Source organism: Hyposmocoma kahamanoa, unplaced genomic scaffold (assembly GCF_003589595.1).
Source record: "Hyposmocoma kahamanoa isolate Upper Pololo Valley unplaced genomic scaffold, ASM358959v1 303, whole genome shotgun sequence".
Lineage (NCBI taxonomy): Eukaryota > Metazoa > Arthropoda > Insecta > Lepidoptera > Cosmopterigidae > Hyposmocoma > Hyposmocoma kahamanoa.
The window spans coordinates 758075-777102 of NW_020653784.1; the positions used below are offsets into that span (position 1 = coordinate 758075).

Genomic DNA, 19028 nt, shown 5'->3' on the forward strand with positions numbered 1-19028 from the left:
TACTAAAAATGTGCATACATTACAAAGAATTGAAAAAAAAAAATTACTAAACCGCCAATTACACGCCCTTGCAGAAAGTCGTTCTAGCAAACTCGTCTCAAATCAAAAGATGATGAGTATCGTATAATATTTGTTGCAAATGACGTCGCAGAATCATTAATTACAAGGTGTAGTGATTATTCTTGCTTTGGCAACGCACAAAAGAAACAAAAACAGCTTGATACAAATCCACATTTTATATAAAGTGTTATTTACGAAGAACTTGTTAATTACACTAAAATACGAGTAACAAGTCTAAACAAACAGAGCATGTAATACAAACGAGGCTTCGTGTAATAGGGGTATGGAGGTGACAACGGTCATACGACTGAATTGGGATGCTCTAAAATGAGTCAATTCCACTACCCGTGCCCGTGTCGGAGCCGGGTCGGCGCCGGGTCGTTTATTATGAATAGAAACTCTCGTGTGGATTTGGTTACTCCTTAACCAAATTCTATGTAAGTACTAGAGCCTAGTTATTACTCTGGTTGCTTAATAATGGAGTTGCTAAATCAAAATCAAGTTGATGTTTCTTGATGATTAATATATTTGAAGATTTATCCATTATCTTTAAACGTTCTAGATGTTGTTACTCATTTCTTGTCACAACTGACCTTTATAAGCTCCAGTACATTTTCTCGAATGATTTCGTATAAGTAATCAAATTGGTGGCGCGATTTTAGTTGTGGGTAGCCCAAAGCCGGCCAACCATGCGAGAAATGCAAACGATGCCGTTCTTCGCTTTGTGGACTGTTTAAAATAATAACAATAACGCACATACTCATAGCCCCGCACAAAGGAAACCCTGTGTCGCGGGTGCCATGGACACACACATAGATAACCATATATTACACTCAAACTCACGAGAGAAATAGATGTAGGCCTTACAAATATTTCTCCCGGCCCGAGAATCGAACCCGAGCCCTCTGCGTGGCTGTCCAGAGTGGTAACCGTTCGGCCACAGAGGTAGTTCAAAATGAAATAAATAAGTGTGATTGATAGGAACAAAATGCGACTAGGTAAGCTGGGAGCACAATACCTTTGAATGAAACCAGTCTATTGACCGGTCGCCGGACTGTTGAGAGATCTCGGCTCCTTGCCTCGCCCATGGAGCGATTCTTGATGTTGCAAATTCACCAAGCGTACGTTCACTATTGCCCACTATAGTTTTCAGTTTAGTATGGTTTCACTGTGATTTTTCACAATAAATTAACGAAGGCGGTTGCGCGCGTAGACATTGCATTCGTCGGCGAGATTTCAACTCCGGAAGCGAGACTTATCTCCTCCGTCCGCTAGGTGTCACTAGTTGGGTGACATTGACTCGCTTGCGTGTGAGTAAAGTGTGTGCGGGAAAGGATGAAGCAAGGAGGTAAATTATTGATCCAATCAAACCATTTCCAATACGATTCAAATATGAAAGCGTCCAAATTTTGGGAAGTAAAATCAAAATGCCATTTCGGCGTAACTACAACTAATATTCGCAAACTTACATTCGGAAAGCATTGATTACCTAGATTATAATTTATTTAGCGCTCTTCGTCCTTATCATACACGAAAATTTTGTAATGACAATCGCATCCATGTCAAAACCTCAAGCCATTACATTCAATTACGCGCCAAAAAAGATAGTACTATAACAAGGTGCTTAATCTAAGACCCTTTCTAAACGCCGCCACTGGCGCGCCTTGTAATCCGCCATTATTTCGCCTTTCGACAATTACGCTGAATAAAGATGTTTCCACAGCAATATTCAACGAGCAGGAAGCTGTATAAAAAATTATCATCACCTCATTCCGTCCCGCGGGCTTGGGCCCAAATAAAAAAGTAAGTCGCGAGTAATTTTTTTACAGGCTTTACACATCGCGGCAATAAAAAAGCGCCGCAGCGAAGAGGGCTGGCTATATTTCATTTTATGTCTCACTCGAGTCTGCCCCCCGCGGGGGTGGCCTCCTGCTGTCTCTGGCACTCGTGATGAAAGTTTAAATGTCGCTTGAAAATAATGTGAATTACGTGGTCGCACTGTCGTGACGTCTCCACAATTTGACTGCGAAAGAGTTCAAAGAAACTTTCTATCTTACAATTTGTGGTACTGCACAAATTAAAAAAATAAGAATCTAAAAAAAAGTCGCCATTTGTGAGATTGAAAATGTATAAAAAGCTACGGTCGCAATTGACGTCATCGCGGGGCTCATTGGATATGAAAAGAAAGATGTCGTCAGACCTTCACCTGTTGATCGCTAGGCAACAAATACGACATCCGTTTCATTTCAAACGATTACTAAGTATAAGTACATTCTCATATTTCTACAAATAATCCACACGTAAACGAACGTAGTTATAGGAAGTTCTAACACAAAGTCTTTTGTGCGTATGAGCAAAAAGACATTAATTAAAAATTTTAAGAAGACGATGATAATAAAAAAATAGGTTTAATGCGTACGGTACACCTCCCTCTCATGAATACTCTTATAGTTCTTTAAAAAAATAATCACGTCTACTATTTATCAAGTTAGAAATTTCCAATTCAGTACTTGAAAAAAACATTAAGTATATCCAACGTAAATCCATTATAGTGAAGTCCAAACATTGCAATACATCCGTTGTAACGGATCGACGGACGGGATCGACGATTGAACTGTAGCTCAATCGTCGATCCCGTCTGTCGTCGTTGCAGGCGCGTTTACACGGACTCATTTGCAACGCGCGCCGATTTAATATTACGAGATGAGCCGAAAATGTTCACAGTCACGCCCCTTATTACCCTCCCGGGGTTTAAGGTTTTTTAATCGCATTATACCCCAGGAAAATATTCATATCGCAGGAGAAAGCCTCAGCCCATTTCTCGATTAAGAAATTTCAATAGCTCAAAGCCTTTTCAAGCAAATTGATTGGTAAGTTTTTAAAACTTGAACAAGATGAAGTGTTGCGATGGTGATTTTGAGTTATTGATTCAATTTCTAACTTTAATCTGTTCACGTTATTAGGGTTTCTTTTGAATCGGACCTGATAATTTTCTTACAGTTTTATCGGCAAAGTTTGCAAAAATTTACTCCAAATCATTCTAGGTAATAAAGTTTGTTCCACGCGAACGTCACTGCAGACAGGATGTAGTAAGTTAGGTATTTTATAATACCGTGTTTTTAACGATAACGTTAAGAAAAGGGACAAAAATAAACCAACTCGACATCTCGGTATTGTCAATCTGCCCTACTTTTTGGGCTTAAATACTGGCAAGATTGTCTGCAAAGAAAATTATCTCAATTAGCTCTAGTCGTTGTTGCTCCGTGATTCCCCAAATATTGCAGCAAAAATTGGGATTAAAACTCCCTTCATAACTGTTCAAAAGCCTTAAAAGCACTTTTCAGCACCTAATTCTCTCTTAAAAGATGTCCCCGTAGATCGGAGATGGCAATTTGTCTGGCTGCCGGCGAGTCTCAAATTCAATATCTGCTGGCATTCTCCGCGATCGCTCTGCGACGCTGTTATTGGTATTTTATTGCTGTAGCATTCTTGGCTAGTCCGATCTCTCGATTGTCAGCTTAGTCCATAATTCACTTATTTACCAATGCAATGTCTTGTCGGGAAACACTTTTACCAGTGTCTTTTATTAGATTGACCTTAAATGTTCATTCATTTTGTGTTTTGGTTATTGCAAACTTCAAATGGTTGATTTTTAAAGTTATTGTTTTTTATTTTAACCTCTACGCGTATTTAGTATGGAACAATACTAAAATTACAATTTCTTCCATTTCGCATGTTTTCGCAAGAAACATTTACGGAAAGAACCTGCGGTTTCGCAGAAGTAGACTTTTCCAATTTATCTCTTTACATCACTTGGCACTCCATTCTTCTCTCTATAAATTTCAAGTATACCTGAGAAATTGCAACGAAAATTACTTTCCACTTTATCATCGTTGAAATAAAACTGAGGCATTAAGCGCTCGCTGCTCCAGCCATTCGCGACGACCCGCACGAAGATTAATTGCTTTAAGAACTGAATCGAAGCTTCAGTACATGGCCTGTTATCCGTCACGACCAAAATAAATTTCTAAGAAAAGAGGTACTATTCATATCTTCAAAACCAAAATCGAATCTTGCGAAGATACTTCAATATATGGGCGGATAACCTTACATCGGTAACTTTCAGGTAGTTTTTGTTTCCACTTCAGAGGCAGTTTGATATAAACGGTAACCATGTCATCGGCGACGCTGATATCACCTTAATGACTGTGACGACCTTTTTAATTAAAACTTGTTAAAATAATGTCTCAAATAAAGTGTAGAAAAATCGAATGCGAATTTACCATGTCACCCACAGCACGCTTGTGGTCAGTTGTCAAAACGAAATTTATGTCAGCAAACAGCGCGCCGTTTGCGGCGACCGGCCTAGCCGTCAACGTATTGATGTTGACAATGACATTTTTTAAATTTCAAATTAAGAACTTGATCCAACAAAAAGAAAACGCCGCGGAATAAAATAAACGCAAACAAACCACTGAAACATGATGAGAAAGAAACGAGCATAACAAAAACAGTAAGTAATGTTTTGAGCAAAGTGATCTCCAGTGAGGAAGTCCGAAAAGACATCGAAGCGACCCTCGGGGAAAGATGAATTACAGGCCGACAGACGACTCTCTATTGCTTTTCAATCTACAATTCTATTACTCGGAACTTGAAGATACTCTCCTGCAACAATGGATGTTGAGTTTAAAAATTTGTCAAAATATTGGCTCCGAGGGTTTCGAGGGAATTGTGTTGTGGTATCGCTGCCGGCCATCGCTGTTTATTTTGTTAGCGTCGGGAGATTAAAACACGGTGAAAACGGCGTGGATAATTGAGAATAATCTAAAATTTGTTTAGGTTTTTTTATGAAATTACTAAAGTTTATTCTGTAAGATCATCAGGTGTACCTTCTTCTTACCTTTAACTTTAATGTTAAAGTTTTGGAATCCATGTTTTGTTTAGCAAATTTATAATCAGGTTCTTTCTGGTTTGCTTAAAATTGTTTTTGTAAGACACATAAAAACCTAATCCATTTTTTCTGTTATTTTTTTGGATCCCGTTCTGTGCTCTTACTTTTCTAAATTGGTTCTGGTCTGGGTATTGTGGAGTGAATTTCGAGGCTTTGGTACTCATGGAACAAGGAATTCGCTAATTGGACCAGGCATTTTGAGACCAGGTTATTGGCATGATTTTAAAAGATTATTATTGACTCTTGGAATAATGATAAAGTTAACTTATTTGAAAACTTTAAAATACTTCAGAACTTTTCGAGTACTGTCTTGTATAACGGATAAATAATTAAAACATGGCTGCCAATGTAACCGATTCTACTTATATTGAATATTCCATCGGTTGTTGTACAGAGGAGGTGGGCACATACGCTGCACAAACAGCGTCCGCAGTCAACCGCTCGCGGTTCGGCCGTGTCACAATATTTATGGATAACTCCGCTTTGTGTCGCGTCGCGCGGACGAATATTTATCGCACCTTTGTTTCCGTTCAACGCGAAAAATTTGTGTATTAACAGTTTTAAGATAACGTTTTTTAGCATTCATTTTTACATTACACCCTCAGTAATAAAGTGACTAATTCCGAAAAGTCTTTTTTAAGAAAAAAAATTGTCAATTTTTAAACTTTACTAAATACCTATTACAAAATTATATTTGATATGATAATGTACTTATTATAGGCATTGTTTAACAGCTGTGGTTGCCCAATGGTTTTACCACTAATGTTCGAGACGGTAGCCTCTCAACCAGAGAGATGTGGATCCGAATCCGGGCTTGCACCTCTGAATTTTTCGGAATTGCGAACATGTGTTCTAACGCTCAATAACCAAAATAGCGATTTCTCGAAAGATCTTGGATTTAATTTATTTAAACGCAATATTCAATATTTTCTTTACATTTCAAGGTGAGAAAACTCCTCTGAATTCATGAACGCCTGGTGCTAATCGACACGCCTGTCCATACCAGTTGCAGTGCCACTCAGAGCTTTAAACCGCGAAGATTCGAGGGACACTGCCACTGTGCCTGTCACTCTGAGACATAAGTTGACTAGTCTCATATTCCTGTGATTTCACCAGCACCCTTACCCTTCAAAACCGGAACGTAATAGTGCCCACATTAGTGCTTGGCAGAAATGAGTAATGAGTTTCAACTGCCTCAGTGGCCGAACGGTTACCATGCCGGACTGCCACGCAGTGGTCCCAGGTTCGATTCCCGGGCCGGGCGAAATATTTGTATGACCTACACTTATTTCTCTCGTGAGTTTGGGTGTAATTTGTGGTTGTCTATGTGTGTCCATGGCACCCGCGACACAGGGTTTCCCTAGTGCGGGGCTATGTTGAGTGTGTGCGTTATTATTATAAAAAAAAGTAAGGATGCTATACAATATAAAAGGAAATACAAATGAATAACAAAACAATAGTTCTCAGGCAAAGTCAAGCTATTTTAATAATAACGTCGATCTAGATATCATCGTTATCGACCTGGAATTCATTACCTTTTCATCACGTCTGACGCCGAATTTTTCAATCGGTGAGAGGTAAAATGACATTTTCTTTTCATACGTTTTATTAACACTCGTCGCGTTTAACGACGCGTGCAGCGATTCCGCAATTCATAGAGCATCATAAAACCCGTCTCTGCCAAACGTTGCATTTTTAGTACAGCATTATTTGACTTCCATTTTATTGCTCGACGAAGAATAAAATGGCACTCAATAAAATATTTTGCAACAGTATTTTTCCAAACGAAATGAATGGCCTTCAATTGTATGCCCAGCTATCTCACCGTTTACACACCGCACACAAAAAAAGCCCCGATATTTGTGGCAGCAAACGTGACTGCGAGTTTGAAAAATTCAAATTCATAAAAACGTAATGGGATGGTGGTGGCGCGTCGACAGTGGAATTTTTAGTCAATTTCTCGTTGGACACAATTGAATTTGATCGTGGGATAAATCAAGTTTCTGGGCACGAAGCGAAGGCGAATTCCGTGTTCAGTCGGGGCGACGCCTCCGGCCACGAGCGGGTGCTTCTAATGTATGATACATTCATAAGCGGTAATAACTGTGGTAATTCATTTTCATTCTATTTGCATAACCGCCTCCGTGGCTGAACGGTTATCATGCCTGTCACGCAGAGGTCTCTGATTCGATTCCTGGGCCAGAATAGATATTTGTATAGCCTACATTTATTTCTCTCGTGAGTTTGGGTATAATTTGTGGTTGTCTATATATGTGTCCATGGCACCCGCGAGACAAGGTCCCCCTAGTGCTAGTAGGGGGACCCTGGGCTATGTTGAGTGTGTGCGTTATTATTATTATCCTATATGCATTTAATGTAACAATTATTTTAGTTAAATTGAACTCGACACATTCCCTGACTTCTTCTTCTTATTCGATTCTGTCTGCCAGATAATTAACACTCTCAGGCATACACAAGAAACATCATCAACCTATTCATACATCCCACTGCTATGCACGGGTCTTTCCTCACGCGGGGGTCCACCACGGTGGCCCGATGCGGACTTCACACGTGCAGGTTCCACTATGGTTCCTTCACTGAAAAACTTATGGTTTTTTTTATGATACTAAGTGAGAGATTATACGTATCTAGAAAACTCGGACCCACTTCGGATGTCGCTTGTGCACTAAGTCCTTTTCGAATCCGAGAAACTACGAATTTCGCTTTTACACCTAGAGATAAAATGATCTCTGTGACATTTCGGACCGAAATTTCTCGAATTCGGAACTGATACGTATCGGACTTAGTTTGCAAACGCTCTTATTGTAAAGGTGAGAACTTACCGTATACTCATAATATTATTAGATACGGCCCTGGCGTCTTGGCTAATCGTAACTTGATAGCCTTTTCGTACTTCTTTTTTATTATAGATAAAATCATACATTTCTTGCATATACGGCCTTTAGATAACCACCGCCAAACTCCTATATTTGCACCAAACGTCAAAACCTTTGTGTGGCACGAGGCCGTCCGTCCTCAGATCACTCGTTTGAGGCTATTTAACGAATCTCGATATCGTTCCGTTTGTGAAAGAAGACCAATCATGCCATCTATTTGCCTTAACATTTATTTTCTAGTAGTGATCACTCGATTGTGTTTATATATGTCATAAATAATAACCCTTCACATTCAATAAAATAATCACATCAGAGATGAGGCGCCCATATTTTTGTAGCAGTAGAGCTTCTTGTGAAAGAGTTCGTCTACGGAAGTACGGCCATCTTACCTATTTCTGTCGCCAAGAAGTAATGTCAGCATCACTGCGGCGGTTCTGGTGAAATTACATGCACATGGGACTTATCAACTTATGTCGCAGGGTGACGGACGCAATGCTCCTCAGATCTTTGCGGTTTAAAGGCATTGCAACTGCCATGGATAGGCGTGTCGCTTACCGCCAGGCGCACGACTCGTTCGTTCCGTCACTTGGTATTATTAAAAAAAATTACTCAATTCCCACCGATTTGCGTAAAGTTTTCCACGTATTATCAAAAGACTGTAGTGCGTATGACTCACCATTTATGGTGTAACGAACCGGTGTGCACAACTCGATTTATTAATTGATAAATATATAATATAATTTGATTAATCCACTTCAAAAAAGAAGGAAGATGTCAATTCGACCTTTTTGAGTCTATGTTACGTTTCGCGCTCTTTACGTTACCCGATTCCAATAAAACTTGGTAAATATTAGAGATGTAATTCCAAAAGCCGATACGCAAACTTTTGACGACGGTTTTTTTAATAAAAATATAATCGAGTTCTTAGGTTTTCGCGATTGTTACACATAGGAAATGAAACTATTTTTCCGGATTTAAATCGCGTATATCGGTTTGTTTGAAAAAACAAATATACGCGATTTAAATACGGAAAAAAGGTTTCATTTCCTAAAAATATTATCACTAAATATTTATAATAAAATAAAATTAAAATACTCACCCGTCCTTGATAAGGCATCATCATCATCATCAAGCGGGAATTCGGATTATATTTTTATTCAGAAAACTACGGGCTCAATACAAAATATTGGTAAAAATGGCCGCCGATAACACGATGAACTTCGAATTCTGGGCGAATAGATTTCACTTAAATCGTAACTTTATTTGTTTATTTAACCTTATTACTGCGGTACCAGTATCCTTAGGAACAGTATCCTTAAAAATAAACCGTACGACTCTAACACAACACAATAAAGTTCAGATGAATAATCCCTTGCACTTCAGCTTTGCAGGGAATCTATCGAGGCATATAACCCAGCGCGGCACCATATAGACATAGCATTAGAAATCCATAAGTTACGAGCTAATATTGAACTAATATTGACAGCAGCGCTGGGTAGCATCGCGATCGGGTTGCGCACATGTTTACACGATACGACACGACATACAAACGATTCGACAAAAAATAAAAAATAAAATTTGCGTTCTCATAATATACCTGTAAGACATTCTGTAAACTTCTATTTTAAGAAACAGGAACAGCCTTCTGAAAGCTTGCCGCAAATAGCGCACATATTATGTATTTATAGGCATATACACAAACCAGCTCCAACTGAGCATAAATCTCTAGAATCCATCGCTGAAGACTTTAGACCATGCTTTGTTAACGTCGTCTTTGTCTTTAAACATTGCCTTCTTTTTTTTTTCTTCCCAATGCCGGTTGGGAATAACAAACAATAATCATAGTAAGTAAGTGAAATTACTTCACTAGTTTGTTACAATTATTAATGCAAATATCGAACTGTGTGGAGTCACACACAAAATATCCTTTGATCCGGCTGGATTCAAACCAGGGTCTCTTAGCAAACCATACCACATGCTATACCAACTAATCCACAAAACTAGATGTCCCACAGATGGCGTTAGGGCAAAAACTTAACAGCTACTGCAACAAACACATAGAAAAATTCGTCAGATCCGCTGGTTCGAATCCAGCCTACTATTAGTTTGTCAAATTTTAACAAACTAATAGTATTAGTCATAAGACTGAACTTATTTTTTCTTCTGTATGTGAATATAGCACAAAGACAGAAATGAGAGAAATGTTAATAGTTACTTATTAAGTTTAGCAATTTAAACGGACTTGTATAACACAGATTGGGAACCTGGAAATCTGTACAAATACGCTTCTACAGCTTTACTTTTTTCACACAAAATCTAAATCCTATACATAGCCCTTGAAACTGTTCCAACTGATCGATGGAAGAATATTTTAGTTAGAAATCAATAAAAACTGTATTAAAATTTTAATATCAACATACAGGTGTAGCTTATCCCGTGACAGAGTTGACAGAGTTTTTCCGTCCATTGTACAGTCGACTAAACCGCTGAAGGATTACCATTGGATCAGTTTAATTTGGAACTTTAAGCCATATAGTAACGAAAATAACGCAAAACATTCTATACCCCAACATAGAGACGAGATAAAAACCAACGTCGTGATATTTAAAACCTTTTCTAACTTTCGATTAATAGGATGTATGAACAAAGTTAAATAAGCACAAAATCGATAATTTCGTTTATTAACAATATGAAAAAGTAACTAAATACGAGAAGTAGTGATTTATCGGCGCTCGCATGTCACCCGTTTATCATCAATTTGATGAACGACACGAACACGTCCCACAGTGATAAAATCACTGTTTGTGTACCATACTTGATGTATGATGAGGCAGATCGTCGATAGCTGCTTTCAGTACTTTATTTTAACTTCATTTATATGTTGACATGGAAGAGCTGTGACAAGTTCGGATTCTGAAAAAGGATAACATACCCAAGCGAAACAATGAAAATCTATATAAAAACACTCCAAAAGATACTGTTGCATCAGCATTGCTATTTCAATGTAAATTATAAAAATCATCAAGTGATAAAGACGAATAGTCCGTCTGAGAAAATGTTTGCGGATATGTTTAAATTAACGACAACAAGTTAATTCAATTTTGCCTAAAGCCATTTTTACATTCCAGATGCCCAGTGATGAGAAGCTACTGTTCATTTGCAAGAGACAGACAGATTGAGGCGAGACGTAAAATGCGAGACTGAGCGCGATGATCTGGCGACGGGGGCCCTGCAAGAGCTTCGCGATCAGCGTCGTACAGATCATCACTATCATTTGCCAAGGTAATTAATGTAATTGTAAAATGTACACCATGCAACAGTGGAAATCAACAAATACCGTGTTTCACATTTATTCAATAACAAGCAAACAAGACTAGAAGAAGTGGAAACTTCGCCTCAATGTTGATAGCGCTAAATGAACTGTGTGAGAACAAAGCTATCTGATTACATTTACCACTAAATCTGTTAAATCCTGGGAACTTTAAACTTCCCTTTAAGCTCTCATGGGAATAATACAAAATTTAGCCAAGTTCCACCGGAACCGGCCCCGCAGCCAAAGTTTACCAACTTAGGTTTAAGTAACTTATCTTAATTTGAACCACGCGGATACAGCCTCTGAATGTAGATCCCTTTGCAAATGAATAATATCAGGACTGCGGAATGTTTAAATGCGGAACCTGGCGGGCAACAAGGCGGAGCACATAAAATTTCCATTAACACTGAATGGCTTATCCCGAACGCAATAACCGTAACAAAGCAGCATCAAACCGATATCTTTTTCAAACTTTTAAGGTGATGAACATCACAAATGGAACTGTTAATAGGCTCACTAAGTTTACACAATTACATGAGAAGTTTTCAAATAAAACGCGGCTTAAAGTGCGCGGGCAATGAAGACAACATTTTGGAGAATTGGGAAGTTAGCCAATTAAATCTAGAGTTCATATCCAGCATGGGTCTAGTCTCTCCGGTAGAAAATTAGTTGCGGTGTCAATCAATGCGACTTGAGACACAGTTCCAAAGTGGAAAAGTCAGTCGGCGCGAGACAATGGCGCAGGTTAATTAGTTTACTCTATCTCCGTAGACGGAAGCAAACTCTTTTGTTGCTTTGTTCCCACTTAAGAAAGACACGGGTTGATACTTCGACCCTCGCAATTTTGACGAAAAATATACAATAAAAGTCAGAATAATAAACGAAGTTGTATTTAATATATTAGCATTATATGCACAAAAGATTTTTATTGAAAAGAAATAGATGACTCAAAGTGAATAAACACGTAGGAATCAGAAAAATATGAAAATCTTAAGTAAACAGCTAATTCATGTAAGAATAACGAGGGTATTTTCACTCGTGGAAATTCTAAAGTAATCAGTATTCGTCGGAACGCTCTACGCGGAGATAATATCTCGCAGAGCTTCACAAACATCTCGTTTGAAAGGAAATTTATTATCTTTCGCTTGACTAGGAACGTTTTTTCGCTATTATTAGCTTTAAGCGGTAAACTTCGATAAACGTGAAGAGCCGCTTTGTTGCCGTCGAGAATGTTTTGCATCTTAACATTTTCCTTTTGTTCATAGAAGCCGTTGTGAACATCTTAAAGAGAGTTATTGGATTGAAACTTAAATTTTTGTAATAACATTATCTAATTTCAAAATCAGCAAAATAGTAACAAAACGAAGAAGAATTAATGTTCTTGAGTACTATTTAAAATGGTGTTTTTTTTACGAAACGAAGGTATGAGATTTTATGTGAGGTTGTATAATGTTATGAACAAGAATGACATAACTAATAGGGAACTGTGTTAACTTATTACTTAATACACTTTTCAATGTACTTACCTCTTTATTGTAGTCATAACAAACAGAAATACAACAACGGCCTTCGCTAACGCAAACTAATTAAGCCTTACTCAAAGGGAACATCATTTTAATCACTTAGCAAGCCCTAGTGGCCATGGTCCACAAATAACGGTTTACAAGTAAATGGTTAATAAAAATTTAGTTTACTACAAGTTCGAAGCAAAACTAAGTCGTGAAGGTTTAACAAAACCATAATAGAACAGTTAAACTCAGAGCAAGCCGCGCAACACACTGCAAAGTAAATAGAAATGTTCATCCGGGTAGTAAAGGTTAAAGGTACTTTAAGTACTGCTACCGGTTAAAGTGCGTTCATGTGTACTACGAGCGAAACCGAATTGAAAATTATACCGGTTTCCGAGACCGGCTATACTCGGGGACTTGAGAGAAATTATTGATGAATATTCACCAAACTACGGGTACCAGAGGCCGTTACCCGGACATAGTAGGATTATTGGGGACATAAACTAAAAGGAACGGTTTACAAAACTTTTTCTGCCTATTCAAAATTTATCCACATATTTATGAATATTAAAGGTTTTTTGGGGTTACGACATTTCAATCTTGACGGAGCCGCTCATAGTTACGTCACTGTCGTCCACACCTTCGCACTTGATTAAAATATCAATCTTCGTCATTCGTTCCTTTGAACGAAACGTATTTTTGTTTAGGATTTTTTCCTTGTATTCTTTTTTGGATTTTCGTTAAAAATTTTTGTAGCGAAATAATCATTTCGTATCGAAATGCTGTCTAGTGAGTGACTGTATATAACAATACCGTAATATTTCCTTTTTAGAACGGCTCAATTTAAGATTGATATTTTGTTAAACAAGGATTTTTTTCCTCGTAAGTTTGTATATTTTTTAGTAATGTGGATCTTAAGGTATTATAATACCTTGTTTTTCTAACTTCACTGTATGTACTTGGTACAAAATTATGTTTATTACCAATTAACAGAGTATTGTAGAGAAAGAGTGCAAAATCATCTTAAACCTAGCTCAAAGCTCGCCAGTTGTTCAAAGGTACTGAAGATTTTATGGTATTCAAAACGGCTTTATAGAAACATTTTGTTTTCAGTGCTAACGGAGGAGCCACGGTTCGCCGAACCGATTCCCAACGTGACGGTGGCGCTAGGCCGCGATGCCAGCCTGCCCTGCGTCGTTGAACACCTTGGCACCTACAAGGTACGCGTGGAACTCATATTCTCCCTGTATATGCTTACCAGAGCCACGTACTACCACCTTGGTTACGTCATAATTTAATATGTTTTTGTCTATGTTATTTTTTTGCTAATTATTGTACACCACTGCACGCGATGCCATCGTTTTTGTTAGGCGCAATGCACCAATTCATGGAGCTAATACTTGCGCATAATTTTTGTTTAAACGACTGGGAGACTATAACGTCAGGCTTCCAAAGGTTGTGGGACATCTCGTCAGCCTACAGTGAACATTTTCAACCTCATTTTTTCCCAATCCCGGATTAAAGGATGCCCTGGAGAATAAAGGGTGAAAAAGCCTTATCAAGTTTTTCCAATACAAATAAAACAAAAAAAGCCATATAATCTTCAAATTACAAAGCTAAAGGACAATATTAACGTTAACAGTTACTTTAGGCTTAACGAAACCTTATAAAGGTTCTGTACCAGAACAGGACATTTACGAACAGAAGAGTTTAGATGGCTGCAACGACATTACAAATTATGTTCTAGTACCACAGATTTATGTGAAAAGTTAGTTCGTGCAGACATAAATGCTAAAGTCGACAGTCCACGGGCTTGCCATAACCTCTTAAAATAATATTGTTTATTAATCTTACATTGACTTTTCGTACCATGATGCGCTTACAGTAAGTTTTTATTTTTATTTTTTATTTTTTATTTATTTATTTATTAGCAATACTAACATTATGTTCACAAAACATTTTGAGCTTATATGACTAGGGTGTTCTACATTGTAAACACAACAATTACAAGTATCGACAGCAATCTCAAAACAACAGACAAACTAAATTAAAATTTTCGACAAATTAATATACATAAGTAATTTAAGTTAGTAATAGAACACACTGAGAAATACTTGAGGAACTTTTTATTATTAATAATTATTATTTTTAAGTAATAGTAATAGTAATAGTGTAAGTTTATTATAATGTTAAAACTACGAATGATTTGTGAGTATTCATTCACTGAATGCATACAACGTCGCGTAATACGACTTTGACTTTATAATAATATTGTTCTTATGTCAAAAGCTATATTAAAATATATAGCCTACGCGATGGAAACAATATTATATTCTAGTCTATTTTTAACCGACTTCAAAAATAGGAGGAGGTTCTTAATTCGACCGTATGTTTTATTTGTATGTATGTTACGCGATAGCTCCGGCATTTGTGAACCGATTTTGATGATTCTTTTTTTGTTGGAAAAAGGGTACCTCAGTAGTGGTTTCATTTAAATTTGAAGAAAATATTTCTCCTGTAAGGGTAGCAAACTAGGGGATGAATGGGGTTTCGCGCACTTTCCGGCAACCGATTTCATTAAAACTTGGCAAATCAATGTAATTCCATGAACTTTTGAGGTCGGTTTTTTAATATCTGTACTGAGATTATCTGAATATAAATTGGTGACATTCAAAAGTCAAGCGTAACTTATTGTGAGGTTTTCATAGTAGATATAGAAATGAGACTCCAGTTATTGATACAAATTAAATTATAAGATTTTTTCATTATAAATCCAAACAAAATAAACCACGCCCTTTCTCGTCAAATATGTTTTTCGTTTTATGTTGATGATGATCTTCGTATTCGTTCATCCTATTCGCAAAATAGTCTGTATTATATTTAGCAACTTTATGTCCACAATGTGTATAAATCTTTTTTACGGGCGTTTGATCGTAAATCGATTCCAATTACGATGATCACAGATGGACCTGTCCAACAACAAGGCGCGGGAAGAAAGTGTTAGAGCTATATTCCACTGTGTTGAGTTGGCCCAATGCATTTTGTAGTTTTAAAAGTTGAATAATGCAAGAAATAAAGTCGAAACCCATTTGATAACTTCAAGAAACCTTTTTAGTACCACGAATGTTAAAATTCTCATCTAAACGATTCCAAGTAATCCCCAAGAGCTTCCCACAAATGCAAAAAGACTTTAAAATGCAAATGGGCCAAAGAAATCAGTTGTAATAAAATCAATCCTAGTCTTTAACTTCTTACAGCATTACTTGTATCTCAAGTTGGAATTCTCATTGAATATTGTTACTTTCTTAATATCTACCTACTCCAACTAATGAACTCATATGTTATTAGGGGGGGCTTCCGCAAATTCCCGAATATTTCAGTGTAATACTACTTCGGGCTTCCGAGATGTGACTCATTATAATCTCTCTACTGAGCGTGTTACGAATAAATAGATTACTTCTGGGCCTTTTAGCGTAAAAACTGTCTTTGTTTATGACTTACTTGGAATTTGTACGCGACTTCGTTTCATTTTCCGAGTGACTGTTATATCTAGGGCTGTAACTAATTGTTATGTTAGTGTGATTACAGCTACATTTGTTTCAGTCAAACGGCAAACAGTCAACATTTCACCTGATGGAAGGTGGTAACCATCGTCTACTGATACTTGCGATACTAAACTAATATCTCTACAATCATAAGTACATTACGGGCTTTTGAGTATTATGTATTTGTCATGAATACAGTAGTGCTGCCTTAATATAGAACTACACTGCACAATATACAGTAGTTGCTGTTGATGCACAGCCACGCGTCACGTGGAATAGCTGAAAATATGTGTTTTGCTTTCCTGATTTACTCTGCGTTATGACCTTATTAGCTTGCTGTAGCACACACAACTTGTTAGTTTGTTTATTGGTTACGTTATTATATTTTATGGTTTTATGATTTTTACGTTATTTGTTTGGTTTTCAATGTTAATTTTATAGGAAATGAAACTATTTTTCCGGATTTAAATCGCGTATATTTGTTTTTTCAAACAAACCGACGTTTCGGGCCCTTTACAGGTCCCATGGTCACGGTTGACTTAGGTGGTACAGTCTTCAACCAGTTATGTCTAATATAAATGCAAACCACCCTATTTTTTCACTATAGTTACAATAGTTATTAATTAAATACCTTATTTTTAATTTTACAAAGAAAACATTCCAATTTACGCTACATTAAGTTTTACAAATTATTTTATTGAATGAATTTTTATTAAGTTTAATTTATTATTAATTATTAGGTTTGTTTGAAAAAACAAATATACGCGATTTAAATCCGGAAAAATAGTTTCATTTCCTATGTGTAACAATCGCGAAAACCTAAGAACTCGAAATGTTAATTTTAGTTTCTGTTTTGTATTAGTGCTCTTGTCAACTTGTGCTCGTAAGTCAATATAAACTATCTATTTGTCTACCACTGACTAAAGCAGGTTCTGAACAAACGAAAATCCTACCACCAGACTAAATGTAATTGTCACCATTGTTATTAGTCAATTTGAGTTCTCACTGTATAATAGTAATAATAAAAGATGTAAATTTAAATCGTCAGAAAGTTCATGCAGATGGAAGAGGACGAAGGTGGATCTAAGTCAAAGTCAAAGTCAAAGTGAAAGATTATTTATTCCATAGATAAAATAAATTTACACTTGAAAACGTCACATTTAAGCCACTGCTCGATCACTACGCTGACCTCCATGAGAAGATCGAGCAAGAAATTCTAGGGATTGCTCTTTTTAAATAAACGTAAATGTTATGGAATACACTTTGAATTAAATTTGTCGTGTCGTCTTTCCATACATCTTTATCTAACACGTAGTCTTCAATTTTGTAACATGATTGTTCGATCAAAATAGTTTTAATGTAGTTTTTAAACTTAGGAAATGATAAACTTAATATATGCTCCGGAATTTTATTGTAAAAACGTATACAGTTCCCCATAAAAGAGTTGTTTACCTTGGTTAAACGAAATCGTGGTACCATGAATTTGGATTTAGCTCTAAGGTTAATATTATGGATATCTTCTTTCTTATTCAAATTATCATTGACTTACAATTATATGGACGTCGGGTCCGCGCTAAAAAGTGTCCGAACTTATAGGGCGTTAAAATCGTATACAGAGCGTCATTCACGCTTTAGTCTTGTTTGTTCTAGTTTGTTCGACTGACAGCGAAGCAAGCAAAATTAGACAATACTGTGATGACATTACAATTGAAATTCAACGTTTTAGCTTTTTCATATTCCTTTACATGTCACTACGTTTAAATAGGATGACTTGGGACATTTTTTTCGTAGTTTGTGTATTAGACCCGTCGTCCATTTATTTGTAAGTCAATGGAAATTATGTATATTTTTACGGGCATATAAAATATTTGAGTAAATGTACTGTGATGACAACAGTCATGATACCAGTCTCCTTAAAGTTTTCTCTGAGAGAAACCCGAGAGCCTAGACGGTACACGGAACGAATCGCTCGTTTTTGCAATACAAATATGGTTTGAATATCTGCCGCTTTACCCCACATGAGAATCCCGTAGGACATTATACTATGGGAGTAACTAAAGTAAACTAGTCCAGCAGTACTAACATCGGTAAGCTCACGTATTCTGCGGACTGCGTATGCAGCGGAGCTTAATCTGCTGGCCAAGGAAGATATGTGTGGAAACCATTGAAGTTTACTATCTAAGGTCACTCCCAAGAATACTGCTTTACTAACAAAGTCTAACTTTTCTCCGTTTATTTCTATGCTTGGACTAGTCGATTTTACTTTAGGTAATTCAAATTTAACACATTTTGTCTTCTTGGTATCTTATTACACACCCACCGCATACTCATAGATACACGCCATACTGCATTTACTTGATTTAAGTCCGTAAATGTGGTTCACATCAGATAAGTAACTAAGGAGACTACAGTAAATAATCATAATAATAATAAAATTCAAAATTAATCTTTAAGGCCTTGGGAGAGGCGAGAGTCTAAAATAGATACAATAATAATAATAATATTTTCTATTTCTCCACAAACACAATAGTTACATTAGAATCAAAACATAACATACACAGTCAGAGATATTAACATTATGTTTGTAAGAGGCTGGTACCTGAACTAAAGGAAACCAGGTCCCTCGCTTCGGATATCGATTCTTCAATAAAACATTACAGAAGTTAACGAACAAAAGGAGAATTGGAAAGAATTGGACAGGTTAAAGTGCGTAACTCACTTTCATATAAATTACAAAAATTTAAGATACCGAAT

The 19028-nt window shown here is 36.8% G+C and overlaps 1 protein-coding gene across 2 annotated transcripts in view; it reads left to right on the forward strand.

Moving 5' to 3' along the window:
- LOC113229327 (lachesin) overlaps positions 1–19028 on the forward strand; it is a 98801-nt gene that overhangs the window by 20055 nt on the left and 59718 nt on the right. For both annotated transcript variants that reach the window (XM_026462881.1, XM_026462882.1), the window contains exons 2-3: positions 11037–11190; positions 13843–13949. In XM_026462881.1, coding sequence (XP_026318666.1) covers positions 11118–11190; positions 13843–13949 — 180 coding nt within the window. In that variant the 5' untranslated portion in view covers positions 11037–11117. The remainder of the gene's footprint in view (positions 1–11036; positions 11191–13842; positions 13950–19028) is intronic.